This window comes from Pseudorca crassidens, chromosome 2, assembly GCF_039906515.1.
Source record: "Pseudorca crassidens isolate mPseCra1 chromosome 2, mPseCra1.hap1, whole genome shotgun sequence".
In the NCBI taxonomy this organism is placed as follows: domain Eukaryota; kingdom Metazoa; phylum Chordata; class Mammalia; order Artiodactyla; family Delphinidae; genus Pseudorca; species Pseudorca crassidens.
Window position 1 is genome coordinate 161,550,178 of NC_090297.1, and position 18,048 is coordinate 161,568,225.

At 34.2% G+C, this 18,048-nt stretch overlaps 1 protein-coding gene across 3 annotated transcripts in view; it reads right to left on the bottom strand.

Annotated features, from left to right (window-relative positions):
* Window positions 1-18,048, bottom strand: part of AHCTF1 (AT-hook containing transcription factor 1) — a 79,450-nt gene that overhangs the window by 47,941 nt on the left and 13,461 nt on the right. For all 3 annotated transcript variants that reach the window (XM_067729555.1, XM_067729554.1, XM_067729553.1), the window contains exons 2-11: window positions 17,390-17,514; window positions 15,283-15,536; window positions 11,646-11,826; window positions 7,489-7,696; window positions 5,722-5,838; window positions 4,308-4,392; window positions 2,818-2,968; window positions 1,356-1,488; window positions 1,060-1,241; window positions 555-616 (exon numbers count right to left, since the gene is read on the bottom strand). In XM_067729555.1, coding sequence (XP_067585656.1) covers window positions 555-616; window positions 1,060-1,241; window positions 1,356-1,488; window positions 2,818-2,968; window positions 4,308-4,392; window positions 5,722-5,838; window positions 7,489-7,696; window positions 11,646-11,826; window positions 15,283-15,536; window positions 17,390-17,507 — 1,491 coding nt within the window. In that variant the 5' untranslated portion in view covers window positions 17,508-17,514. The remainder of the gene's footprint in view (window positions 1-554; window positions 617-1,059; window positions 1,242-1,355; window positions 1,489-2,817; window positions 2,969-4,307; window positions 4,393-5,721; window positions 5,839-7,488; window positions 7,697-11,645; window positions 11,827-15,282; window positions 15,537-17,389; window positions 17,515-18,048) is intronic.

The following is an 18,048-nucleotide window of genomic DNA, read 5'->3' on the forward strand; positions in this document are numbered from 1 at the left end:
AAGTATAAATATGGCATTCATCCACATCTAGCTGATTATCATTTAAAGGGTCTGCCACTTTGTGTTTTCCTGGAAAAGTATTTTCAACATACAGTCATAACCCACTCTGGGCCAGTCACTGTGCCACTGTGCTAGGTACTTTCTTTGCATTACTTCATTTATCAACATACAGTCATAACCCACTCTGGGCCAGTCACTGTGCCACTGTGCTAGGTATCTTCTTTGCATTACTTCATTTACCCATAAGCTTTCTGAGAAGGAAGAGAATTAAGAGGATGGATAAAAAGGGATGCAGTAAAGCACTGCTTTATTTTTGCCTGGGGTTCAGGAGCTAACATCCATATAAAGCTGCTAAAAACATCCCAATACCTTAGAACCTAGAAGGTTGCCGTCAGTAACTGATGCTACTAGCGGCTAATCTCATAAACCTAGCAGAAGCTACCTTTTAAGACGAAACAATAGTTTATATAAATAACACTAAGTAAAGTTTAAATCCATCATCTGACTTCAGTTCAAGAAGAAACACTCTGTCCAAATTGTCATTTGTTACCTACCTCCTTCTGAAAACCACTACAAGTTATATGAACAACTCCTGAGTTTAACAAACAAGTGGCATCTAAAAAAAAAAAAAAAAAAAAAAAGATTAAAAAAAAATCCACTTACATATTATATTTGGGATGGTTTTAATACAATAAAATTTATCCTAATAACAGATTCTTAGGCAAGGTATGGAATTACTACATACAATAAATTTTTAAGTAATTTGTCCAGGTATTTCTATCCTAACAAGATACCAAACCTTATCACAAGTGCACTTAATATGAAATAGTTAATACCTTTTCTAGCAAATTCAAAATAGTGATAATTTCTCTATAAAACATATAAACACTAAACTTCTTGTGTGCATATATCAAGTTAACTTCCTAACTTATCCATATATTAACTAATAACAATGAGAAATGAACAATACACTATACACACATATACACACAACACAAATACAAACACATACTCTTGCATGTTATTTTTCTCAAAAGGTAATGTTAAAGAAATACATACCAAAGTTGTAAGTACTTGGGTTAAAAAACTGCTCAGGAGGTGGATATGAAGGAGGAACTCCTCGACTTAAACTTCTCTCATGTACTAATATATCCAAGATGTAATGTGAAGAAGTCCTACTTACAACAGAATCCAGTGACCACAATGCAAAATAAGAGCAATTATGTAGATATTCTCCTGATCTAAAAGAAAATTTTACACATTAGGTCAATGTACTGCTACACATAAAATTCCTATATATGTATATATAAATAAATACATACACATATACGTAGAGAGAGAGAGAAAAATCATACCTTAACGAATCTGGCATTTGTGCATGATACCAACGATTTATGTCGAAAAGCCCCAAATATATAGAAGGCTTTCCCTGTCCATATATATTCACCTGCCAAGTAAAGACTGAAACACTGGTATCAGGAGACAAAGCTAAAAGAAAAGAAGATAATCTTTAAAAATAGAATAAATAATCTCAAAATAAATCCCCCAAATAAAATTAGAGCAAGACTTTCTCATAAATTAAGAGGCTTAATTCATATTTGATTTGATTTGTCAAGACACATTTCTATCATTTATTCTATAAGAAGAGATTCATTCAATTGTATGTTGACTGTTTTTCTATTTCAAGAAGACCTTATTAAAAAGTACTCATTGGCAACTTTGAGGTATTGTAGGTAGAAAAGTAGAAAACGATTTGAATGAAAATTCTCCCATGAATATGTCACTGCTACCAGAGAATATCAATACTTAAAATGGATGCCTTTAGGCTTTAGGGCTTAATTCTTTAGAAGAATTCTAGTTGAGAAGGATTGATCCAGCTATATGGTAACGCGTGGGGTGGGGGGACATAAGTACCTGGATGGTGGCTGGCCTAGAAGGATAGGAACAAAGTTAAGAGATCAATAGAAGGAAAGAGGAAAGTAAAAATCTGAGGCACAACTAACAGGGAATATAAAAAAGAAGATGTGAGTGGGGAATAAGAGACAGGGTTTGATAAGTTCTGTTTTGACATGTTTAGTTGGATGTGAAGAATGGATCACAAATATAGATGCGGGGACTAGGACAGAGGCCATCTCTGGAATGAATGAGCTAACCATGAGAATGAATCCCAGTAAGAACAAAATCAGGGCCCCACTGAACATTCCCAGAACAAAATAAAACTATCCCATTATCACATTCAATCCTCACAACCGACCCTTTGCAGAAGGTATAAATGTATTATTCCACTCACAGGTAAGGAAACAAGAGGCTCAGTCACAAATGTTAAATAATTTATGAAAGGTTACAACTAGTGACAGAGCTGGGACTTGAATCCATGTTGGTTGGATTCTAAGATCTATGCAATTTTCACTACGCCAGGATGTTTACCAGGAAGAAGGAATGACACTAAAGTAGACAAAAAATTCAAGGCAACCAAAGCATGTTTGCCGTATACGTCTCAAAAAATACAGAGGTAAACATTATTCAGAGACTATTCATACTAGTTACAACTAGAGACCTTTTTTTGTATGTCTGTCTGTTTTGAGAGCTGGATCAAAATACAAGGGTTTCTCATTTTCTTAATCTATTCAATTCTTGAGTTCTACACATGGCAATCTGGAGAGCAAGACATACCTCATATCTCATACAGACCTGAATATATTCCACAATTAGTATTCCAATGAACTACAGAAAACAATACCTGTCATATATCTTAAATCAAGATAAATCTTAAATCAAGTATTCACATGGTATATAATAAGAGTACTTTTAACCAACCTTCATTCATGCCTTCCTCCCTGTCACCATGAGATCGAAATTTCTCTACAGTTTGGCATCCCAACAGTTTGGTATTACCAGTCTGGCCCCTCAAAGGAAACATGCCACCTGTGAGGTCCAGTGTATATCTTTCTTCACAGTACTCTAACCCCTGAAATAGAAAATGTACAACAATCTATATCCTAATAGGATTCTAGGAAAAAGTCATTCTAAAATTAAATGTTCTCCAAAAGAGTTTTCTTACAATACAAAGAAAACAAAAAAGTTAAAAGACTGAAGAGAACAAATTATTGAAAAGGGTTCTAAAATTTTATATAGCATAAAACACAAATAAAAGACTAAATTTAGTCTCCCAAAAATATTACCAAGAAATCTTCTAAAGCTGTTACTGAACACGGGAACCTTCATGCACTACTGGTTGCGGGGGTAAACTGGACCTAAGCATTAAAATTATATATACGTATACTCTAGACCAGCAAACCTACTTCTGTGTTTTCACTGAAGTTCTTGCTCTAAAACAGTAGTCCTTAAATTTTTGTTCGCTGATCCCTGTAACAATCTGACAAAAGCTATGAATTTTTCCCCAGAAAAATGCATACAGTTGCCCCTTGCTGTCCATGAGGGACTGGTTCCAGGACCCTCTTCGGATACCAAAATCTGTGGATGCTCAAGTCCCTCATATAAAATGGAGTAATATTTGCATATAACCTACGCACATCCTCCCGTATACTTTAAATCATTTCTAGATTACTTATAATACCTAATACAATGTGAATGCTACGTAAATAGTTGCTGTGGCACGGAAAACTCAAGTTTTGCTTTCTGGAACCCTCTGGAATTTCCCTCCCCCCCCCCCCGCATATTTTTGATCCGAGATTGGTTGAATCCACAGATGTGGAACTGGAGGATTGGGGGGGCGGGGGGGAGGGACAACGCAGACACTGTGATCATGAAGATGCCACACGTAATTCAGGGACTTCACAAATTCCCTAAAACCCAAACACACACCCTCAAATACTAGGTTAAGAAAGCCTGTTCTAGAGAAGTTAATGTGATGGCTAACCAAATATGGCTATTAGCAGGACCCCACTATTTCCTCAAGAATTCAGCCAGAAAAATAGTCATACAAAACGTAGATGCATTTACCCTCTTTCACAATTGCAAGCGACAAGACTATAAAGTCACCCCATGGCTTACTGCTTGTTATCTTAGAGCAAGAAAGTGGGGTTATTTTTCCTGGCTACCAATTAGGCCACAAGTTTGTCTTGTCTAATTCCCTCATTTTAGAGGAAAGTGACACCTGAAGATTTTAAGATTGCTACCTTGGTAAAATACCAGTCTCCTGATCCCTAATCTAATACTTTATACATTATATTTCGAATACAGTATTAACTTGAATAGAAGAATAACATTTCAATATCTCAGTATCTTAAAACAGGCAAACAATGAACAAAATGGTACTCTGAACCCATACTACCATTACCATTTACCTCATATAAAATTTGTCCTGATGCCAAACACTTTCTGTCACCAAAGGCCAGCTGAAGCAGATGCAAACTCAAAACATCCCCTTCACTGAAAGAAACAGAAATTAGCTAAGGAGAAATACTGAATATCATATTAGTGCATTAAGCACTTTTTATTGTCCAAATAAATTTAATCTGCATACAATATTGAGTGCATGTGACAAAACTGAGGTCACTGTAAAGAATTTAGTTTTACTTGGCTGTTTTCACAAAATGTAGTCCTTTGAAATAATAACTGATTTAATTATTTATTGATTCTAATTAACTAAAGCTTATGTTGCTTGCATATTTTAGGTGACATCTTATGTGCCTGAGACTATAACTCTTTACTTAATAGTCCTTCTCCCTTTCTTCAATAGGTGTGCTTTACTTAGGCAACACTGGAAGAAAAAATAAATGGGATACAAAAATTGTTCAGATAAATGTCCCTTCTCATTCACCACATGGAGCCTTCACAAGGCACATTACTCAAGCTGCTGCCAGCCCACATTACACTCAGATGGATGGAAATACGGATTTCACTTAATGAGGAATATCCCAATAGCTGTCTCTATATTTTTATTTCTATTTTCCTCCAGGATTGACAAAGTGACAAATCAATTCTTCCTTCACTGACTTACTCACTAAAGTGTAAGACAAAACCTCAAAGTGAAGACATCTAACACAAACATCCAAGCTGACCACAATTCATGTACGGACTTGGGAAGAGAAAGTATTAGGAACAGTTATCAAATCATGTCATTTATGCCACAGACTTAACTGTTTCATTGATCATCAAAGAAAGTACTAAACACCAATGAAAAATAAGAGAAAATCAATACTTACACTGTCCTAGCATTGCAAATGAACAAGCTTAACCAGTTTGAAATTAAATTGAAAGGAAAGATTTCTCACAAGCTATAGCTGGAATAAAATTAAAGCTTATTAAAGACGGAAAAATTAACTGAATTAACCCTAAAGATATACTGCAAAAGGCAAGCAGAGGGACTAGAGAACACAGTACAGATACATACACAACAAAGAGAAAAAAGGAATGAGATTATAAAAGAGAAAAAAATGTTCTTATGAGAGAACATAGAAGGCCATAAAAATTGCCTAAGGAATAAGAAATTGCCTACTCATGTGTATTGGCTTACTCTCTGAAATAACACCTAAACGGGTCAAGTAAGCACAATTTCTTCTTACTGATATCTCAGCATTACTCAAACATGCAGAAATAATCATTTCCCTTTTAAAGTCATTTCAACTACCACTTTCTAATTCACTGAATTTATGTCACTTTCACTAAAAAGGGACAACACAGTACAAAGCTTTGCAAAGGAAATTAACTGCTACTCCATTCCTGACAAATATTTAAAACCACATGTATCACACTTACCTATCTTGTGTAGACTGAACAGCCCACAAGTAACAGCAATTACGAGGATCGTTCTCAGGTTCTTGAAAAGTGACAGCATATACAGGAACTCTTCCACCTTCCAACTGTGTGTAGTATCTATAACAGGCACAAATATCAGTACACTTCATACTTTTAAGTTATAATTTCATGAAAAGGAAGAAGATGCCTCATGTAAGAATCTGGGTTAGAGCAACTGCTGTTCATACAATCGTCTTATCTTCAAAAATACACCGGGTACAAGACATCAAGACAATGAGCATGGCACCCCATCTCCCAGGTAGAACTGGGAAGGGTTAAAATTACTAAAGCACATGCATATACACATGTGTGAACTAGTCCTTCCAGGCGTGTAAACGTATGCCACGATGTACTGTTCCCCAATAACAGGTACTCTAGAAAGAGATGAAATACTGCCACAACACTCTATTTCAGCTGCTTGGGTTTAGAGTCAATTTCCCCATTACGACAACAGAATGAGTTAGAATCTGAAGAGTTCTCACAAACCCTTTGGAAAAGTATGATCAGTGAAGGATGATAGTGCTAAAGAAAACACTGTAAAAGCCAGGTTCTCCAGGCACTCCTTTGGGAGCTATGCAAAAACAAGAGCTGATAAAAAGGTATCAACAAAGAGAGTTGAGATGGACTTCCCATAGGGAGCTACTAGGCAATAGCATTGCCACTTCATCACTGGCACTTTGCAGAAAAATTTGACTTTGAGGAGGTGCAAGGACCGTTTATGTTTACTTAAGGGGCTAGTAACACTCTAATATCATCAAAGAACCCAACAGTAAAAAATGGGTATAGGTGAGAATCTTTATTTTCTACCTCTCTCTTTTTCCTTCACTTCAAACTTGGCAAATATTTATAACCAAACACAGCCAAGTAGGTACCAATTTGTTGGTGAGACGAACTGAGCAGGAAGTTTGGAAGGGTGAATATTTTGTTGACTCATTTGCAAGAAAAATTACTCAAGAAAATATTCCAATATTACTTGGAAGAAAAAAGAAGAAATAAATATTAAATTGACAACTTAAGAGACAAATAGGTATCTACTTAACTCTTAACAGAGATTAGACTTAAAACCTATAGTGCCTTACCTCCCTCAATAAAGAGTCAATTCCTCAGCAATTTTAACAACATAAAGATTAATAGAAAAGTATCAATATAATTATACTTGGGGGAAGTTTTTGACAGCATAAAAAATTTTTAACACAGTATTTTGTAACTTTTTAAAAAAGCTTTTGTTTTTCTGTGAACTGAGAACTACTACTATTAAACTACCTTACACATATGGTTATGTAGAAAAGTACTTCTGAAGGAATTCATACTATACAAATATGTAGTTTATCTTAATGTAGTCATAGTTACTAGCAAATTGAACACCACAATGACTGCAATGCCTTTATTTCCCCTGGCCGAGCCACACTGCTTGCAGGACCTTAGTTCCCTGACCAGGGACTGAATCCGGGCTACAGCAGTGAAAGCACAGAGTGCTAATCACTGGACCACCAGGAAATTCCCTGAAATGCCTTTTAAATATACTGAATCAACCGAAATTCATGTGCTAGGTCACTCCTTTATTATACAAAGTTATAATTTAATGCAATGGAAAATTACATAGTCATTCAATCATTATCCTATCTTTTCCTGTTTATGTTAATTTTAAATATTAGTAATTGAGAACAAGTTACATTCACAAAGAAATTACCAATAATCACATAATCGAAGAGAAAAAGTTGTACTTACTCTCTTTTCATGCTTTTCATATTCCAAAGTGCTAGATACCCATCAGAAAAACCAACAGCAAGCTGATTTGTCCGGTTTATGTAACTAAGGGTTGAAACAGCTGTTCCTGATGGGCTTACTAATTGAAAACACAGATGGCGTCCCTCTTGTATCACATTTTCTCTGATGTGTGGTACTTCAGCTGGGATACCAGTTATAACTTCAAGGTCTAAAAAATAAATAAGACAAGTAAGATTAACAAACTATAAACATCATAAAAGCAAGTGTGTTGCCCATTATTCAAGCAGCAACTGAAAACTAATGGGGTCAATTAAAATAAGATTAGTGATAATAAAGCATACTGAACTATAAAATAACTGCCTTTATTTTAAATGCTATAATTTTCGAAGTATATTTAATTGTATAATTTCTTAAAAATCTCATAGTACACATCAAATATTATCTAAAGTAGACTCTTTATTTTAAAAGAATTAAACAATTTCCTTAACAATCATAAATAAAGCTGATGGTTTCTTTATTCAAATTTACAACTAACAACCTAAATATTCCCCTTGGAGAATGGCTGGTTCCAAGTCAGAAGCAGAAAATATATAAGATGAGCCTGGCACATCCTGTGCCAGAAATCTAGGAAGCTATCAAAATCTGAGGGGATGTGTCAGACTACATGAAGGTGCCTTCGTTAGCAAAAACAGAACATTTTTGGGCATGAGAAGAAAATAATGAAAATGAATAAAACACATTAAGTACAATATATAAAACCCCATGAGTTCCTGCCCTCCTTACTTACAAGAGACCTTAATGAATTGAAACACTGAAGGTAGCTGAGTACCAGCTTCTTACTCTGAAAATTAGTACTTAAAGAAATAGTAATATAAGCATTTATTCTCCCTTTTCTGTACAAACTGTATTTCAAGGTGAACAAATGGCCCTAGTTAATCAGAAAATTATTCTTTAGATTAACAGAACTTTAAAATCATCTTTTTTTGCAGCCCTAATGACAAAAGAGACCTAGGCAACAATCTCAGTGGATGAAACAAAGTATGGTTTTTCAACCTTGGCTCCATTGACATCTTGGGTCAGATAATTCTTTGCTGTGGGGGCTGTCTTGTGCTTTATAGGATGTTCACAGCATCCTTGGCTTCTATCTACCAGACGCCAAGTAGCATCATCTCCCTCCAGTATTAATGGCCAAAAATGTCTCCAGATATGACCAAAAATCTGGAGGGCAAAAAATCACCCGAGAACCACTGGTACAAAGGTTGATGGATCATGCTGTCGTCATCTGAACCCACTGATCACTGAATATGAAACAAGACACCATGTGCCTCCTGCTGTGATACATTATGAAATACCCAGCACTTCTGAAGTATACTTGTCAAGTGTTAAATCAATCTAATCAGAGCTAACTTAACAATTGCAGAAAATACAAAATGTAAATGACATCACATGAAGACACACAGATAATTCCAAAATGTGGGGCATTTTACCGGATAACTAACATCTTCAGCAAGTCAGTGGCACTAAAAATAAATAAATGAATAAGGACAGGATAGAGGGAGGACGGCTCTAAATTAATAGACATGAGACGCAAACCATCAAATGTAAGTCCATATTTAATGTCGTTAACAGTGGTAAACCACATCATGATTATGTAGTAAAATAACTGTTATTTGCTTTAGATTAGTACAGAGTAAAAAAGAGAGAAGGGTGACTTCCCTGGTGGTCCAGTGGTTAAGACTCTGTGCTCCCAATGCAGGGGGCAAGGGCTCAATCCCTGGTCTGGGAACTAAGATCCCGCATGCCACACGGTGCAGCCAAAAATAAAAAAGAAAAAAAAGAAAAAAAAAGAAAGAGAGAGAGAGAAGGTGGGGAAAGGGAAATAAAAGAGAACAGATGCACATATGGGTAAATTCTGAAAACTGACTTGAATTTAGGTAACAGGTTTGTGGGAATTTTTATACTGGTCTATCTACTTGAAGATGTTCGAAATGTTTAAATAAAAAAAATTCAGGCCCATTCATTGATATAACTTGTGCAAGAGTAGATTCCCTCAATGCTGTTATGAAGGGGGAAAAAATCCTATCACATTGTACTTGAATGATTACCCTCCTAATCCATTCTGCTTCTGATTTTTTCCCCCAGAAAACAGCAAGTGATTACATTTTGCCAAAATAACTAGTTAATAAATGGAATACTGTAAACTTATTCAAGAGAATAAAGTAGACTCTATATGCACTGATATGGAAAGATGTATAAGAAATACTGTTAAGTTTGAAAAAGTTGCAAAACAGTATGTATAATATGTTTATCATGTTAGGAACTTCATTTTCTACGTTGTGTGTGTTTCAGTGAAGTCTAAATAGCTGTAATTATAAATTACTTCTGTAAACAAAAAATTAATTTTGCATTAAACCCCAAAACTCAACTTTTTGTATGCTATAAAATTCAATGGCTTCCTAATTCTCAGAATTGAGAAACTGATTCTGATCTTTGATTACAATCCAGAGTTTCATTATAAAATTACCCTTGTGTTGAATTTAACTACTAACTATTGACTCCTGAAATAAAGCATGTTTCAACTCTACTATTTTGATCTGAAGAGTTTTAATTATGAATACAGGTATTTTAATTAGCCTTAGACCTATAGCGATATCATCTACAAAACACTCTGGAACAAAACTCCGTCAAGACAAATTCCTTCATCAATTTTCTACAAAGAGCAGTTAAATCATTTCTAATATTCTACAAATTCATTTTTAGTTACTGTTATTTATACTAATCAATTCTTTTCATTTCAACTTTACCTGGGATTTTATTAAGATCAATCAGATCTTAATACATATTAAATTTCCAGGTATAGTTTCCATCACTATGAGAATTTTTTTTTTCCTTAAGTGCATGTGTGGCCATTATTTCTACCAAATCAAACTTTTTCATGTCATATTTTGCAGATTTAAATTTTGATCAGATAATCTGGTTCTTCAGTTAATTTCTGGTCAAACATAATTTTTACCACTTGCAGTTTTTATCAGTTTTATTACATACCAACAGTTCTTATTAGTTATACTCATTATAAATTGGGACAAAATACTGATTATTTATATCTATTTCTTAGCTGATCCATAAATAAACAGATCTGCACTAATATTACAGGACTATTTTTTTTTAAAGATTTATTATTTATTTATTTATTATATTATTTATCTTTGGCTGTGTCGGGTCTCAGTTGCGGCACGCGGGATCTTCATTGAGGCACACGGGCTTCCCTCTAGTTGTTGTGTGCAGGTTTTCTCTTCTCTAGTTGTGGCGCACAGGCTCCAGGGCACGTGGGCTCTGTAGTTTGCAGCACACAGGCTCTCTAGTTGAGGCGCCTGAGCTCAGTTGTTACAGGGTATGGGCTTAGTTGACCCGCAGCACGTAGGATCTTAGTTTCCTGACCAGGGATCAAACCCGAGTCCCCTGCATTGTAAGATGGATTCCCTACCACTGAACCACCAGAAGTCCCAAGAGGACTATTTTAAAAATCAAGAAGGTCCTCAAGGAATAGTCCTTTCCTGAAACTTTATTGGTAATACACACATTTTTAGAAGTTTTTAGGTTAGCTCTCCTCCCTACATAAACCAATCAAGTAAGAGTCTCATAAATCACAAAAATAACAAAACAAAAAACACTTGAGGAGATTTATAAATATATGCATTAGTATTAAAGGGGGAAAATTATCTCTCTTCACTTAAGTAGCATTAGTTCTATTTTAGGATGTTATTTTGTGAGGGAAGACTTTTAAATTACTGTTATTTATTGCTTTATTTCTATCTTGGGCTTACTGTAGGAACAAGATTTTATACCTTTCAGCCCTTCTTCTGGCATTTACTTAATAACTTGAATATATTATCCAAGTGTATGTCTGGAAACATACCCCTATCTCTTTCAAGACCTAGTCTATAAACACTTCATCAATAAAGTAGAATAACTCATGCAAAAAATCTCCATAGTGCCCAAAACAATAAAATAGGAGCAAACATTTTTTTTAAAAAAGATACATAAAGAAGTTTTCTATATATCATTTTCTGACTATTAAAAAAAAAAATCAATCCATTGCATCAGAATACTCAGGTGCTTAATTTCTGGTTTCAAGCAAAGAATGACTAATTAATTACCTGATGCCTCTACTTCATTCTGATTGCATGACACGTCATCCAAACACAGGTCAATAAGAAGGATCTGTCCAACATCAGTTACCACAGCTGCCACACCAAAAAGCCATCGCAGGCTTGGGTGTAAATGCTGAGTACTTGCACTGGCTCCTCCATGATTAATTATAGGTTCAATAGCTGTTACCTAGAAAGCAGAATATATCATTTGCTTTTCTTATACAAAGTGAGAAAACACAACAAATTTTGAGGTTAAAGCAGGTATTAGTTATACAGATGTTAACATTTTCCAATACAGAATCATAAATCTGCATTTGATACTTGCAAATCTGAATAACATAAAGAAATGTTCAGATATAACAAGAATCACATGGTGCAGTTGGAATAATAACTGATGTTTATCAAGACTTTACTATATTCTAGGCATTATGCTAATCAATTCACAATAACCCTTTGATATCAGACTATATATAATTATCTCTGTTTAAAGATGAAACACCCTGAGGCTTAGAATAGCCGAGTTATTCAAGTCACACAGTCATTAAGTATAAAACTGAAACCTAGATTTTTCTCACTTTAAAACTCTTAACCAGCTACTGTATAAGTATATAGCCTCTTCTCTAAGGAAGACTAAAAATAAATCATTCCAGATAAATTTACTGTTTACACTTTTTTAAAAAGGTCCTTTTTATGCCCTAAAGCCTGAAGAGGTCTAACCTTCTTTAAAAGGGCTACATTATAATGGACTTCACACAAAGCTTTGGCAGTAACTGGATCACTGACATTTAACAAGGACTGAAATTACTTAAAGAAAATCATACTGTAGCTACATTATGGAGTTGTATTTTTCCTCTTCATCTCATGAGTCAAATTTTAAATGTCTGTACCTAATAGTCTGTATTTTAGTTTACACTTAGCTTTCCTTCTGTTTCTTATTAATTCACAAAAATTAATTAGGTATGATATTTGATAATTAAGTATTTGGTGATTTCTACTATAATACTGATGAATATCCTAGAAAGAAAAGAGGAAATTTGCTATCAATGGTTTATGTGTTAATGTAAGGTTAAAGTTTGTTTCAGGTTGTAATTTATTATTACAGACAAAACCCTGGCTTTCTCAATATTTCATTAGTACACAAAACATTCCTTAGTGTTTCTAATTCTGAAAGCTGTAATTTCATGGATTGTCTTCCTTTTCTAAATTATGTAATAATGTCTATAAATACTAAAGCATGTTCTCTTTAATTCCTTCAGTGAAGGGTAAGGGATCTGTTTGCATTCCTCATATAAATACTATACATGAAGTTATCGACAATGCTACCTTAATTAATTTTAAAGTGAGGCAGTTAAAAATTTAATTTAAGAGGGGATACTGTGCCCTAGTCAAAAAAGATACCTTTTGAAGGTATCTATCACTCCTCTCCCAATCTTTTCCTTCCCCTATATTCCATGTGATATCAACCATTCATCCAATTAAGCAACCAATAATTTATCTAATTCTTATTCCTTCTCAATTACTCTTATCCAAATGATCAACAAGTCCTGTCCATGTTACCTCTGGAATCTACTTTGAATCTGTCCCATCTTCTCCATTTCTTATGCCACTTCCTCGGTTCAGTCCATCATCCTTATTTACCTGATCTACCCCAACCAAATAGCTTTTTACACTACAATTCCACTTTAAATTTAAAATGATTTCACCACAGACTTTAAGAGGAGGCCCCTAACTGCAAATAAGGCCATTCACAATCTCAATCCTCACCATTTCTGGCACCCACTTCCTCCTTCCCTTCTCGCCCGCCGTTCTAAATAACATTAGTTTTCCAAATGTTCCATACTCTGTGACTTTTTACACTTTGGTCTCTTTCCCTAAAATGTCCAACCTTTTTGAACAGAAATCATCCAGGTGTTCTCCACGTTCCAAGTGCTAAAATTATCAAAGCACTTATTATATTTATGCTATCATCCTATAATCTGTCTTCTCCCACTAGACTACAAGCCTTTTTGGACAGCATGTACCAAGTTCAATTCATCTACTTACCCCCAAAATCTAGCACATAGCTTGATTTACAGTAAGCACTCAATAAATTGCCAAAAATAATTCTGTCTTTAAAATCATCATCACTGGCAAGTACATATAAGATACCAGGCTATAAATTACTTCAGACCCCACATTAGCCCACTGGGTTGGCTTCCTCACTATAAAAACATTATTATTTTGTCATTAAGCTCCCTTTTAACTTTAAAAATTCTATTCTATGACTATATACATTACATACATATATATGCATACATAGTTACATATACTTTTGTGTGTAAAGTGCATACTTCTTTCACACTGGAAGAAAAAGAATTCTACTCTTCCATGATTTTTGTCTGTGTGTATTTGTAAGTGTATACATTTTCTCACCATGTAAAAAGAGCAGTAATAAATCTGCTGAAGAAACAACCTGAATTCAAAGAACTTCTATAATTACTACTGGATAAGATGCCTGGCATATCAAGGCATACATATGTTAGAATTAATAAATGGTGAATATAAATGAACTCACTATTTAAATATATTATTCACATCTTAAATGGTAATAAAGACATATTTTACATACTGCTGCAAGGCTACAGTCTCAAATTAAAAGAGAAAAAAACAGGCAAGGAAAAAATGGCATAGTAATGAATATAATATTTTTATAAACTTTTGGTATCCTCATAAAACACAACTGGATGTAAGAACAAAACTCAGATGATACTTTTCATATATAAGAACACTACATGTCATCACTATTTTTACTCTGTAATTTTCTAACCAAGAATAAGGAAGTTGTACTTTAATTTTTTTTTAATTTCATTGATTTACATTGTGTTAATTTCTTCTGTACAGCAAAGTGACTCAGTTATACATATACATAGACATATATTCTTTATATATATACACATATTTTCTTTTCTATTATGGTCTGTCACAGGATATTGAATACAGTTCCCTGCGCTATACGGCAGGACCCTGTCGTTTATCCATCCTGTACATAATAGCTTGTCTCTCTGAATATCAAGCTCCCATCCCTTCCCTCCCCGACCCACCCCTATCCCACCTGTGGCAACCACAGTCTGTTCTATCTCTGAGTCTGTTTTTGTTTCATAGATATGTTGATTTGTATCATATTTTAGACTCCACATATAAGTGATATCATATGTGGAGTCTAAAATATGATACACTGAAATATTTTAGAGTCTAAACATTAGACTTTCTAATATTTCTGACTTACTTTGCTTCATATGATAATCTCTAGGTCCATCCGTGTTGCTGCAAATGGCATTATTTCATTCTTTTTGATGGCTGAGTAATATTCCATTGTGTGTATATGTGTGTGTGTGTGTATATATATATATATATATATACACACACACACCCCACATCTTCTTTGTCCAAAGAAAGTTTTATTTTAAATGTTATGTTGTTTTGATAATATATTTTTAACCTCTTTATTTTAAACTTTTTAATGAAAAACAACAAACTTCCATAAAAGTAATCTAATTACAAATGTATATAGCTCAATGAATTTTCACAAAGTGAACACACCCATGTAACCAGCAGGGGTTCGGTTTTGAAAGCAGAATGTCCACATATCTTAAGCAGTACCTACCCTTCCAGGAAGAACAACTGCTTTAACCACTCTTGATAAACCAAGGTCATAAAGACAGAGAACACTCCCTTCTGCTTCTTCCAATCCAATTAACAATCCAGTTCTCTTCTGCCAAGAGAATTCTTTCACAGCTAGGACTATAGGAGGCTGTTCATTCACTCCACTGAATCTATATGCCGACAACCGCTCTCCTGTTAGAGAGTTTACTACCTCAAGTTGCGGACCACAAGCCAAGCAAGCAAGTCCATTTTTCCCTAGAAGAAAAAAAACAAAAATGTTGTTTATTTTAATATTGTATATATACAACAAAACTAAATAGCAGTTAGCTCTTTTACATATATAATATACAGCCATTATCTCCAAACTGAAATCTAAGCATTTACAGAAGAGTGGTCCTCTAATTAGTAAAATAAATTGAACAACTACTAATGCAATAATAATAAAGTAACCATTCAGTAAAGGTACCATGTTATATGCTTAAATACATTATCTCACTTACTCCTTGTTACACCTCAATACAGAAATAAGGCAACTAAACTTTCATATAACTGTATGAATGAATGACTTGCCCAAAACCCACATGGCTACAAATACCAGAGCCAGAAGTGGATCGCAAGTCTGTTTAACTCCCAAACTCATATTTTTACTACATTATACCTTAAGAGTTAAACTAGGTGCTATGGGAGTTATAAAAGTATAACTCATGATTCTGTCACTGAAGAGTTCAAAATCTGAGAAGACGAGACATAACCAGTATAATAATAGGAAATATCAGAAGCCCTTCTTGGCCTCTGACTAGTCATGTCTGGATTTTATTCTTCATGCAATCTAAAGTAACTGGAGGGTTTTAAGCAGGACAGTGACAATCTGATTTACATTTTTAAATGTTAGTCCAGATGCTAAGCAGAGAATGGACAATAAGGTGGGACCAGAGCAGAAGTAGGGAGATGGTACCTTATGCTTATGGTGGCCATGAATAGAGAAAAGGGGATTGACTGGAGATTCATCTCAGAGGCAGAACTAAAAGGATTTACGTGCTGATGAATAATATATAGGCAGGTGAGTAATACAGAAAAATCAAGAACTAGACCCTGAATTTTCCCTTGAACAGCTAGATGAATGATGTTAATTTTTACTACTAAATTTGTGATGTCTACCATGCATCCAAATAAATAGCTGTATATACTAGATTATAGCTGAGAGAGACTAAAGAGTTTTAAAAAAAATAGCATGGCACAGTGGGGACCAAGAATGCATGGGTTCAAAGCTCATTTTTGCCACTTGCTTTCTATGTAACTGGGACCAAGTTAATTAACCTATTTGATTCTCAGTTACATAGAATAGTGCCTAATTAGAAAAACCTAGTAGTTACCTCAATGAAAAGTTGTTACAGTACCTAGTATGTAAGAGTAGTACTGTTATTACCTTCAATATTCAAGAGAATAGCACTATAAATAGCTAAATTACTGATCTATATGTTTTGTTGTCTTCCTGCTAGGCAGGATGGCTATAAAATTCATTTTCAGAAAAGTCTTCTGCAACATATTTCACTAGACTGAAATCCATAATTTAATGGCTTCTCTGGTCTAATTCTCTGCTGTATTATATTATGTAAAACATCATTATTATTAAGATCTTGTTCAGATTAATAGAATTAAGAAATAAGACTTTCAGAATATATTGTATCACCTAGGGCACTACAATCAGGTTTTTCTACTCGTAAGACTGTTCACGTTCTAATCTAAACTCATCACCGATAAAACTTACTAATTATAAAGGAAAACCAGCCATGTATCATTTCTACTTTCCAAATGCAGATACTCAATATTAAGAGATATAAAATATATGGTATTGCAAAAAGGAAAAATGAACTATAATACCCCAGGAGATTCAATGACAATGTGCTCAAGTAGGTAGAAATTAATACATATGTAGTTGTAGATGTAATATAGTTATATAAGACCACTCTAAGCAGTTCTGCTTTTTTTTCTTCCACTTTAAAGGAACTGCAATATATGCTTAATATTATTTATCTTAATATATGTTTATTATTAATCTTATTAAATTTAGCAATAATGTTGCTAAATTTTCAGCAACATTATTTTACCTGCAGCAAACTTTCCACGAAGCACAGATTCTAATGTTATTTCATCTTCTCCAAGGGCTTGGATAGTCACTTCTGGGAATTGTGCTGTTACAGTCACTTGGGCTGTTAGGTCTCGCATACTTCCACTGCAAACATTTTTTAAAGTACGATTATTATGATATATTTGTACTATAAGACACCTGATTATCTCTAACCAAGGGGAAAGGGAAAAAAGAAAAGAAAAAGAAAAAGCTACCATACAAAAGTAAACAAACTGAAACTAAAATCTGATTATGAACTACACATTATGTGCTTTGGGTCTGAGACATTCTCTCCTAAGAAAGTATTTCCCAAACAGCCTTAGGAGGGTAAAGATTCATTAAGCCAGATGTCCTAAGGACATATATGAGTGCCTAGATTGTTCGAAGACTGGGTTCAACGCAATTAATCTTATTGCTTCATTTACTCTCAAAGAACATTTCACACACAAAACAGGAAAAATTGCTATTATTTTAGGAAAGTTACCACTACAGTAAAAGAGGAGAAAGTGCATGAAAAATGTCCAAACCCACAGTAACCTCAGGAATTGAGTTCGGCACATGTCTTTAACTGCACAGAAAAAAATCTAAAATTATCTTTCATTTACAATGTATACAACAGTAGATTTCCTAAATGACTCT